The sequence below is a fragment of the Austrofundulus limnaeus genome, unplaced genomic scaffold (assembly GCF_001266775.1).
Source record: "Austrofundulus limnaeus strain Quisiro unplaced genomic scaffold, Austrofundulus_limnaeus-1.0 Scaffold160, whole genome shotgun sequence".
NCBI lineage: Eukaryota > Metazoa > Chordata > Actinopteri > Cyprinodontiformes > Rivulidae > Austrofundulus > Austrofundulus limnaeus.
The window spans coordinates 970,481-981,980 of record NW_013952562.1 but is presented as its reverse complement, the minus strand read 5'-3'; the positions used below and the strand labels follow the sequence as shown (position 1 = coordinate 981,980).

The following is an 11,500-nucleotide window of genomic DNA, read 5'->3' as shown; positions in this document are numbered from 1 at the left end:
GGATGGAGGACAACATGCAATATATTTGTAAACTTTTAATTTAAAAATGATAAAAACTGAACATCTTACAGTATTTTTACAGTCCTTATTTTACATTTAAAACATATGTTTATTAAATAAAGTCTAATGTTACAACTAATCAGGGATCCTTTTAATAGAAGGGAGACAGTTTTCGTAGCAGTGTCACTAATGATTTATGCACAGCAAGATAATTGTGCCAATTTTTGGCCCAATTTGGTCTTTCGACAACCTTAAGGACTCTCCGATAATCATGATGGCTCTAAAAATAATCTTAGGAGGTATTCCCACCGTGTGTGGTGTGTTAAGAATGATCTAGTCGCTTGGAAGAACATCAGGCCCGCTCCGACTTCATATCAGGGATATACAATGTGTTTGATTGTTTTGGTCCGACAATTTTAAAATCTTGCCATGTGAACCAGGCATTACCTTTGCTCTGTGCTCTTAGTACAACACAGGGATATTTGGCCAAAATAATTGTGACTTATATTTACATCACATAGCTGCCATCCGGAGTTTTAACCTTAGCTCTTAAACCTTATTTTCCCACGGTGTGCAACAGGACCATGTGGCAACAACTTTAACTCAACCAAGTTTGCAGAACACCAGCTTCGTTGATCAACGTTTGAGCTTTTAAAGCCAAAGTACTTCCACACAACAGAAATCCCGCCCTTGCCCCCCTCTTTTTAGGCACAAGTTCTTCTGGGGCATCACCMTCAACTGTTACCTCTGCCCCAGCATCTCTTTCCATACTTTTTCTCCATCTCTACCTCGCTCAACAYCTCCCACGATGACACCAGCTTGCCTTGTGCTGCTCTTTTAACCATTCAGCGATGCAGCAAGGATAAAGTTCCCCCATGAAATGGTTTATTGGCCGACGTAATGTTCCGARTGTTGCYCAGGCCATTTAAACCGGTTTTCAGGTTTATGGAAAATAAATGTAACGAAAACAAACAGTTTTTTGGTACGAACCAGTTTACCACCCAAYTCTACTCAACACCAAACCGTCACAYATTAACTACCTYTTTATTGGTCTGTGGAGAAAAACTGTCTTAATTTGCCTCCTAGACAAATTGTTTAATTTATCAATGTTTAAACTTTTGAATTTTTAAAATTTTATTATTATTGTATAACAGTAAGTTATGTCTTTAAGACAAATTCAGTTTGATACTTGATGACTTTTGGTCTCAAGCAAATTTGTGATGACATTTATTTATGTTGAAGTTGTATTCTGTTACTAAAATGACAGATTGTGACAGTTTGATACAAGGACAATAATGCTGGTGTTAAAAGAAACTTGGTTGTAAAATGGCTAGAATTTATTAATTTTTTTTGGTGRGTTGGTGAAAATGATGATTGTGAACTTAAAATCAATAATTGAATCAGGGCTTGAGTCATAGTGATGTATTAATGGATTATAGTGATGCTAGAAATCATTTTGAAAGTGGTCACCTGTTTTAAACTTTCCTGCAAACTAATTTTGACGTTTTCATGTTGTGGCTCCAGGGTTACTGTATTAGATTTATTCACCTGGTTCACTGGAATTGTTGTCAGCACATTTCGATGCAACAATAAGTGAAAGGCTTAGCAATGAACCCCGWCGTGTATTTTCTGACTTTCAGGGTCCTGTAGTCACTGACAACAGTAATTTCATCCTGGACTGGAAGTTTGAGCAGGCGCAGGACTGGACGGAGGTCAACACTGCCATCAAGATGATTCCTGGTGAGGAACTGTTTGACAGGAGTGTGTTTTTGTCATGTAAAGTTACTTTAGTTTCTTTCCCCAGCGCTGTATATAATTTGAGAGAAAAGTATCAGTTTATTGTATATTGTAAGCTTTTTGTCTTCTGATAATATCCGTGTTGTGTTTAGGTGTGGTAGAGACTGGGCTCTTTGTGAACATGGCTGAACGAGCGTATTTCGGGATGGAGGATGGAAGTGTGCAGGTTCGGGATGCTCTTATCAACTGAGGTGTGCCACATCCAAAATATATTCTCTTTTCATCGGTCCCAATTTCTCTCACAAGTGCCGTCGTCACAGTTTGCGCTGCAAAAACTGTCCATCTAACCAAGTTTTAAAATCTTATATCCAGCCAAAAAGTCTTTTTGATCTTGTTTTGAGACTGATTTACTAAACAAGAACTGATTGTGTAAGAATAATAATCTTGTTTTCAGAATGTGTAAGATTATTTGTCTTGTTAGTCTGAAAATTTGACTCAAATTAAGTGAAAAATTTCTGCCAATGGAGTAAGAAAATTTTACTTGGTAAGATTCTTAAAATAAGAAAAAAATTTTGTCAAATGAAGTATTTCAAGAATCTTACCAAGTAAAATTTTCTTACTCCATTGGCAGGAATTTTTTTTTACTTAATTTGAATCAAATTTTCAGACTAACAAGACAAATAATGTTACACATTCTGAAAACAAGATAATTTTTCTTACACAATCAGTTCTTGTTTAGTAAACCAGTCTCAAAACAAGAATTTATGTTTTTGGCTGGATTTAAGGTTTTTAATCTTGGTTAGATGGACATTTTTTAGCAAAGAAGGAAGTTTGTTTCCAATATGGTGATGTTTCTGATGGTTTGAGTTTTAAAGTAACTGATGATGAAAATGAAGTCACTGGAAATATTGCTGTAACGAGGGGGTCTGAGTTGATTCAGACTCAGGGATGAAACGCTGCAGTGCTGTAGAGTGTAATAAAGGTGTGCCTTGAAATAAATAAAACACGTTTGCTAGTACAATGGCCAGTAATCAAATTTTAAACCATCACCACTTGTCAGAATATAACTACATTGATGTACTGTTACAACAATAAGCAATGTTGAAAATAAATGTACAAGGTTAAAAAAAAAGCTGTGTACCTTTTTCTTTGTTGTTACATACTAGGGATGTCTGATAATATCAGCCTACAGATATTATCTGTACACAACAAGCTTGAGGTAAGCTGATCAGATAAAATCAAACTTTAACCTTTTGGTCTAATTGCAAACATCTGTACATCAGAACACACTGGCCCAGCTGTGAAACATGGGGGTGACAGCATCATGTTTTGGCAAAACCTTTAAAACGTTCACTGGGTTTTAAAATGATGAACATGATATGATTCGGTCATAATTTTCAACATTTTGAAACCAGACAAGAAAGTCCTGAGCAGTTTTTTAACCACTAGATGGTGATACAGACAGCAATTTTATTATTTTGCAACATAGTCTTGAAAGACTAGAACATTTTTGAAAATAAAACAGGAGTGAGCGCATTATGTTTCTATGAGAGTGAGAAAAACAACTCGTGATCTAAAGTGTGTGTGCGTGTGTTTTTTATATATATATTGGTTTATTTTAACGCCTGATGACTTGAGGGATATATATAGCTTTATTGGACAATTTGAATTAACAGTCAGCCATTGCAATTTCAAATATTCATCCAAAATAAAAATATAATAAAGGTAAAATTAGCTAAAACGAATGGAGCTTAACGTTTTTTCTGAGCTTTTTATTTTATTGAAAGCTTTTCCACGTTAACATTTAAATCGTTTCTGATTATGACATCTAGAATTATATATTTGATTGATGGGAACTTAAAGAAATTAAACATTTTTATTTTTGCCCAAAGAGACTGGGAACAGGAAGTGCGCCTCTCATGAAAGTCACCATGGAAGCCACGTTGGTGTTTTCATGTCGGCAGATTTGACAACAACGCCTGAGCGACAGCTGAACTATCCAATCAAAAGCTTCTCTCAAGTCATCAGGCGTTAAAATAAGCCAATAGCCTTACAGCTCGTCTGTCCCGTCTATGATTGGATGTGCTTTTGGACCTTTGACCAATCATAGGTCCCGAACAGGAACCGCCTTCGGAGATTTATCTTTTGCGTCATCTTTGTCATTGCGCATGCGTAAACGTAACAGCGAAGCTAATTCGAGGAAGCGTTCCTTTTTTTTTCGTCAGCCGGGCGATGAACCGGGTAGAGATGGTGACGAACGGCAAGGGCGGAGTTTCACCTTTTTCCAACGGGAAGTTCTAGAAGAGCAGTTTAGGTTTATTATGTTATCAACTGCTGACAATTTAAATTTGCAATAAAAACATAAAACAAAAGGCATTAATTTGGAAGACTCAACTACTAATCACAGTTTTAGCTCCACATGAGTATCACCACCTTGTCAGCCAGACTACAAATGGTGCGTTGCCACTTGGTTTCGTTCTCGGTTTGGGGGGGTTGGCTCTGAAAGGGTTGGTCTGTTTGAGTGACGGCTTTCCAACGCAATCATTTTCTGCTTAGTATGCGAGGACTCGTGATTGATTGTGAAGTGCGCAATAAGAAGCGAGCACAATAAAACGAGCATGGTATCGTCCAATCTTAGTATAGAAACAAGGCGGGATTAAGGGTTTCTAGGCAAGTATCAATCTAGTTTAACATGGTGTCACAGAGGCTGTTTATGTTTACTAAAAGAGCACATTCGGTAGAACGGATTTTAGGACACAGCAGTTTTTATGTCATTTCACTTTTTTATTTATTAAACTTTTTTATGATTTACAAGGTCAGTAGCATGTAAATCTCATTTTTCACTAATGTGCCAGTTTTACAAATGGAAAGGAGGCTTCACTTTGGAGTGAGCATTTCCTTGGTGCTCCTGCTGTTGCTGAAAGCGCTCACGGGTTTCGGGACTTCACAAACTCAGGGTTCCGCTGTCGGACTGAAAACGCAGTCCGCCGTCCGGGGCTCGCTGGCCGCCTCGGAGGAAGATGGTGCAGGGGTCATGGAGCGCGGCTTGGAGAACGTAGGCACCCCGGTCACGGGAGCCGACGTTACCGTGGAGGACGACGATAATGGGTCGGCAGGTGAATGCGACGAACCATACCGAGAAAGTAACGAAAAAGGCCGAACTACAAGGTAAATAAAYAGGAAATGCGCAAACTGATGACTAGACGTCCATTATCGGACACTTTTAGTTAACTCTTGCGGATGTCACCGCTACCTCCAAAGTGACGAAGACACAACAAAAGTTAACTGTTTAATTCTTCATATTAATACCATTTGAGGTATTGTTTACTTGTAGTTTAATAAAATATATAAAAGAAAGTATAATCAACGACATTGGTACGTGGAGCAGGTGTTTAGTTTTGTGGAAACACACGGAAAGTCATTTAGCCTTTAGGGACCGTCAACAAATAGCAAGATTAGACTTCAATAACGTCACAATAATTGTCAGTGTTTTCACCGATATAACATGACACCTTTCCGAGTTACACGTCTATATCTCCTCCCAACGACACCACTAAAATTAAATGAGAAAAAAGCACGTTTTTATAATTCTAGATAATTTCTACTTTTGTGCTAATTTATTGACGGTTCCTAGGCGTTTAGTAGCGTTTCTGGGTTTAAAATGAGATTTGTTTGTAGTTGTCAGGAGGTGACGTTTGAAGTTTTACTGCAGGTGGATGGCTTGTTTACAAGTTGCAAACCCGGAAATGTTATTTTGTTAAACTTTTCAGCACATGGTGTTCTGCTGCTCTCAATCGCGCACAGATTAATTTAACTGGGTTTTGAATGGACAATTTCATAGCAGAGCCTTATTTGTTATTCTGGGTCACTGGTCAACCGGGTAAATGCTGAGGTTGCTAATGAAAATGCCATTGGAATTGTGCAAATACAACAAACTCTAAGATTTATAGCTTAAATATTTATGAAAAAACATCTATGATTCTAAAAGAAAGTTTAAAGGGATCCCCGATTAGTAGTAACATTAGGCTTTATGTAATAAACATATGCTTTAACTGTAAAATAAAGACTGTAAAAATACTGTAGGATGTTTAGTTTTTATGATTTTTAAACTAAAAATTTAAAAATATGTTACACGAACGGGACCATTTTATTTACATGCAAAGCATTCTGGGTAAATGACATCAGCTAGGTCATCGGTGCGAGGCTGCTAGCGAGCTATATCCACCCTGAAGGTTAATCTTGGACAATATCTGATGATCGACTCTTTTAAATGAAACCAGAGAGCGTTGACAGAGAGGAGAAGGTAGAAATGACTCAGCCTGGAACTGAAAATATAGATGGAGGACAACAGAGCTGCTTCATGGAAGAAGAACCTCAGCTTAGCCTGTTAGCTTCAGCGTTAGCTCCGATGCTATCACCATATATATGTATTAGCTCAGTGCTACACATTCTCCTTTCGACATCCATCCACATGACAGAGAGGGGAACACAAAAATGACTCAGTCTGCAACTGAAAATATGGATGGAGGACCTCAGTTTAGCTTGTTTGTCATGTTAGCGCCGAGCTAATACATATAAGGCAATATAGCGTGAAGGCTAACAGGGTAAGCTGAGGTTCTTCTTCCATGAAGCAGCTCTGTTGTCCTCCATCCATATTTTCAGTTMCAGGCTGAGTCATTTCTACCTTCTCCTCTCTGTCAACGCTCTCTGGTTTCATTTAAAAGAGTCGATCATCAGATATTGTCCAAGATTAACCTTCAGGGTGGATATAGCTCACTAGCAACCTTGCACCGATGACCTAGTTGATGTCATCATTTACCCAGAATGCTTTGCGTGTAAATAAAATGGCTCCATCCATGTTAAAATATGTTTTAAAAAATTTACTAAACTAAACAGCCTACAGTATTTTTACAGTCTTAATTTTACAGTTAAAATAAATGTTTATCAAATAAAGTTTAATGTTGCAACTAATCGTGGATCCCTTTTACAAAATTTTCTTTAGCACAAATACATAGGGTCTGTATACATTTACAACTACAATGTTGTTTCCATAGCAAGCTCAGCTTTTTCCGGTAAACGTATGAGCTCGGCCCACTTAGCACATGCACACTTGTGACAACTTTAAATATGAAGTGGTCTATTCACACACTTGCTTTTCAAACTGATAGGATCAAATTGTATTTTCACTAAGATGTCCCAGTGGAGCTTCTTCCAACCAGCCATGGAAGGCAAAGGCCAGGCGATAATGTTTGTGTTTGTCATTTGTTGTTAACAAACAAACTACCTCATGAAACAGGTCTTATTTTATAACCTTCATTGTGCTACACGTCTACAACTCCGTAATATTAGGAATTAACTCAGTTAAAGTTGGCCGACACAGATGCCTGACCTTAGCCAACCCTTCTCCAAGATGTTGAGCTAAAGTTTGGTGTAGTGGTAGCTGAGCGTTGTACCCAACACATACTTTGAGGTCACTACAATGTGTGACGTCATTCAGTGCTGCATCCTTTGAAGGCCGGTTATGTCACAACAATGTGCCGAAGGCTGTCCAAATTGGAAGGCTCCTCCGATTGTGGCCCACAAATACTTCAGTCTTTTCCCCTTACTTGAGGGTAAGGGTGGGAATAAAGCTGAAGGCTACACTGTCCAAATTCACAGCCATATTCTTCCGGTCTTCCCTCGTCTATAAAGGCCTCAGTTCCTTGAAGACTGAGTGGGCTGGGTCCTTTGAAGGACACGTCCCCTGAATTTGGACACAGCCTTCATCTCCTTATCTGTCCAAGTCAGCACAATTCAAGATGGCCACCTCGAATCGACATTAGCCAATGCAGAAATGGGTTTAAGTCGGGCAGATTTAAGGATATTGAGATAAAATTGGACGTAGTAGTAGCTGAGAATCATTCACAAAATATCCTTTGAGTGCTAAGGGATCGTGCTGCAACTTGGCAGATCAGGAGTTGTGCATAACTTCATTCACAAGGTTTGATCAAATTGATGTCTGTCCCTTATCATAAAGTGATTTTAGTTTAAAACTCTGTTATTAAATGCAGCAGGTCATACGCATTATTTTAAAAAATACTAGGTTTTTTAATACATTTAGTTTTCCTACGTTTGACTATCACCCACCATGGTTTATGGGTTCCTTGTTTTCCATGTAGGAAATTAATTTTACGGGAACCATTCCAGTTGCTTTAGATTGGAGTAAAACTTCCTGAATTCTGAATATTCTTCTGATTTTTCTTGATGTGAGAGAACGATGTTCCACTGAATTATTCCCTGTGTAGTGTTCCAAACATCCTGTACATTTTTCTCCAAGGGTTTGGAATAATGTTGTAAAAGTGGATGAACTTCTCAAAGTCGAGTCTTTTGAAGATTTCTCACTTCCGTTCTGACCGTAATGTAAAAAGACTTGCTGCCAAGATAACCACCCTGTGGTTAAAAATGCATCCAGTTTCTCATTTTCTATTAGCCTTCCTTTTAATCTTGTGCCTCCATGATAACCCCTGTGGTATCGTACGTTAGTTTAGAATATTTGCAGTGCCAGATGAGCTCTGCTTTCTCACAGCGGGAAACCCCTGAGCCGGCTGTGCAGTCTGTCCCGCCACGCTCCAGCCAGGAGGAATGGCTAATTTTAGATTTAAGATATCAAACTTTGAAATGGAGAGAAGTTTTTTATCTCCACTGTGTATTACATTCGATTTTTACAAAAACCTTGTTCTGCACTGAATGACGAGAAAAAGCTGCTTGCCCGATTGCCAGCCGAAAATGCAATTTCTTAAGTTACTTTCAGCTTTCTCTTTATTTTTATAATACAACAGAACATGGCAGGCAAGATGGAAACAGAAAAAAAAGTGTTATAATAAAAGTTTTTTATGTTACAATGTTTCCCTTGATAATAAACATCAAAGGAAGAAATCAGTAAAGAGGAAGCTGAAAGTAAATTAAACTGTATTTTCTTCCAAAATGCTGCGTGAATGCAGAGTGCTGAATGACTTAGTTGAAGACAGTTGTTAAATATAAAATAGATGAACTCTAGCTAAAATGAGCAAGACAAACAACTAAAGAGAGCAAAACACTAGCTCAGTGCTGACAGGAGCTGAGCTCTAGCTAATGGAACAATACACAAAGAAAAGGCTAAAAGGAGCAAAGTACTCGCTTAAAGCTAAAATAAATAGAATACTGGGTAAAAGCTAAAAAGACCAGAACACAAGTAAAGGAGAAAAACACTCAAGTTAAAAGGAGCAGATTTAGCTCCTTTTAACTTTTTAAATGGATATGCACAGCCTCGTTTATTATATAGGCGAGTTGTAAATCGGACCAGCGTGTTGTAAAGACTCCTTTACATCTAGCTAAATGCCTGTTTTGCTCAGCAGAATGCTAGTATATAGCTAAAAGGATCAGAGCGTTAGCTTAAAGGTAAAAGGATCAGAGCGTTAGCTTAAAGGTAAAAGGATCAGAGCGTTAGCTTAAAGGTAAAAGGATCAGAGCGTTAGCTTAAAGGTAAAAGGATCAGAACACCAGTTTAAAGCTAAAAGGAGCTGAAAGCTAACTTAAAGCTAAATGGAGCTGAAAGCTAACTTAAAGCTAAATGGAGCTGAATACTAACTTGAAGCTAAGCAGAATGCTAGCTTAAAGGTAAAAGATGAATGCTAGCTAAAAGCTAAAGGGAGGAGAACACTAGCTTAAAGATAAAAGGAGCAACACACTATCTAAAAGCTAAAAAGCAGAACATAAGCTAAAAGCTAAAATTGACATAAAAGACAAAATGTATCAAATCGACTGTAATCAGATTAAAAACATCTGAAGAGATCTACATTTTTCTCCTGTAAAACGTCTGTAAGTTTAAATATTTTATATTTAACAATTACAAAACTTAAAAATCATAGCATTCATCTCATGAGTTGAATAATAGGAATGACTAAAATGGCACAAATGCAGTTGGATTGTACAGAAAAATAAAACGGAAAACAATGTTGTTTATTCACAAAATAATGTTATTTGTGAAAATTGAAGCAGACTTTTCTCCTCCGGTCAGCTGCAACAGGAAAACTGAACGCTCATCCTGCTGCTCGTCTCACCTTATTCTTTCTTTACCTTTGTTTACTTTTAAACATACATAATATTAAATATTATGTATAATATTATGTATTAAGTATAACAAGCACCAACCCATGACAATAACCAGAGCACACCTCTTGTTTTCTCCATCAGTTCAGCACCTGCACTCTTCTACTTCAGTCATGTTGTAATAAATGCAGTGTGTGCTTTAGACTTGTGTCACTCTTGGTGTTTCTCTAAAAAAAAAGAAGTTATCTGGTTGGCAATGGATGTTGTAAAAGCCATATATACTTGTGTAAAATGATGCCAGAGGCACTAATGCACCCCCATACCATCAGAGAGGCAGGCTATTGAGCTGCGTGCTGATAACAGGCTGAAGAGTCCCTCTCCTTTTTAGTACAGATGCCATGGTTCATTTGTGGTTCACAAAAAATAATTTCAAGCTTCAGATGACCACAGAGCAGGTTTTCTCTTTGCCTCTTCAGTTTGTTTTGGCAAACCTTTAGTCCAAAGAAGATGGCAGCGTTCCTGATACACGGCTGCTTCTTTGCACGATAGAGCTTTAAACTGCTGATGTTATGGTGTGTTTACAGACATGTCCTGTTTTTAATGTAGTGCTGAGGGTCTAAAAATCACAGGCATCTAATACTGACTTCAGTCTTGTCCTGCTTTTTTTTTCTCCAGATATTTATTTATTTATTTATTTATTTATTTTTGTTTTGAGGAAAATATGAATTGTAGGTGATGGCAGACCTCAATTTTCTGTTGCAGAACATTATTTTGAAATTGTTAGACTCAGTCACAGAATGGTGAGATATTCAGCCTTAAGGCATTTTTTTATATCCAGTTCTCTTGCTGACCTGTTATCAATTAAACTAATTAGTTACAAAAACCAACCAGTTACTTTATATAGACCTCTGTTTCCTCTATACCAACCTTTTTTAAAAATGTGTTTCTGCTATAAAATTAAGTAACTATGTGTCATTGTGAATAAAATACAGGATTTCATTTTGCTTTGGTTTAACTTTTACACAACTTTGTCAAATCCCATATTTTAATTCTATTTTTTTATAAATGTTTTTTATGAACTTGTTTTATGAATTTTTATATATTTTCTTTAAGGTGTGCTTGATGTGTTTTGTATATTTTGGTATACTACATGTCTAATGAGCCAATTAGAAATTTCCACTACGGTGGACATTAAAGTTCTATTCTATTTTATTTTTCAGAATTGTGTTTGTAGATTTTGCAGCGGAGCGTTTCAGATTGATTATTTAAAAAAACAGGTTTTACAGATGCCAACTGTTCTTGTCAAGTTTTCGCTCTTTGTAGTTTGTTATTTATTTGTTTCTGTCTGCTTGCATCGTGTGTAGCCTATAAATATTCTAGATGTCTGCTTTGATCCGGGCCTCCGATTGTGACGGGCGCTGCCTTTGTGTTATCCGTCGGCTGACTGTCACCCTCCGTTCTCTGGCGTCTTTACGTTGGTGTCTGTGCCCCGGAGACGTGAAGTTACATTTATTAATGCACACGTCTGTTTTGAGCCGGTGTGTGTGTGTGGTGTGTGTGTGTGTGTGTGTGTGTGTGTGACTCCTGATGGTGCTGCCAGCTTTGATGCCTCCGCTCAGTAGGTGCTCTCTCTATCACCTTGGGGAAAGTTTGCAGGTGAGAGGAGAGAGGATAGTTGCTTTGTTTGAACCAACCC

The 11,500-nt window shown here is 37.6% G+C and overlaps 2 protein-coding genes across 2 annotated transcripts in view; both read left to right on the top strand.

Moving 5' to 3' along the window:
* Positions 1-2,177, top strand: part of rpia (ribose 5-phosphate isomerase A (ribose 5-phosphate epimerase)) — a 9,710-nt gene extending 7,533 nt beyond the window's left edge. The window contains exons 8-9 of the mRNA XM_014017077.1: positions 1,641-1,740; positions 1,890-2,177. Coding sequence (XP_013872531.1) covers positions 1,641-1,740; positions 1,890-1,987 — 198 coding nt within the window. The 3' untranslated portion in view covers positions 1,988-2,177. The remainder of the gene's footprint in view (positions 1-1,640; positions 1,741-1,889) is intronic.
* A 2,096-nt stretch (positions 2,178-4,273) lies between these two features.
* Positions 4,274-11,500, top strand: part of eif2ak3 (eukaryotic translation initiation factor 2-alpha kinase 3) — a 48,459-nt gene continuing 41,232 nt past the window's right edge. The window contains exon 1 of the mRNA XM_014017076.1: positions 4,274-4,905. Within this exon, the coding sequence (XP_013872530.1) occupies positions 4,601-4,905 (305 nt within the window). The 5' untranslated portion in view covers positions 4,274-4,600. The remainder of the gene's footprint in view (positions 4,906-11,500) is intronic.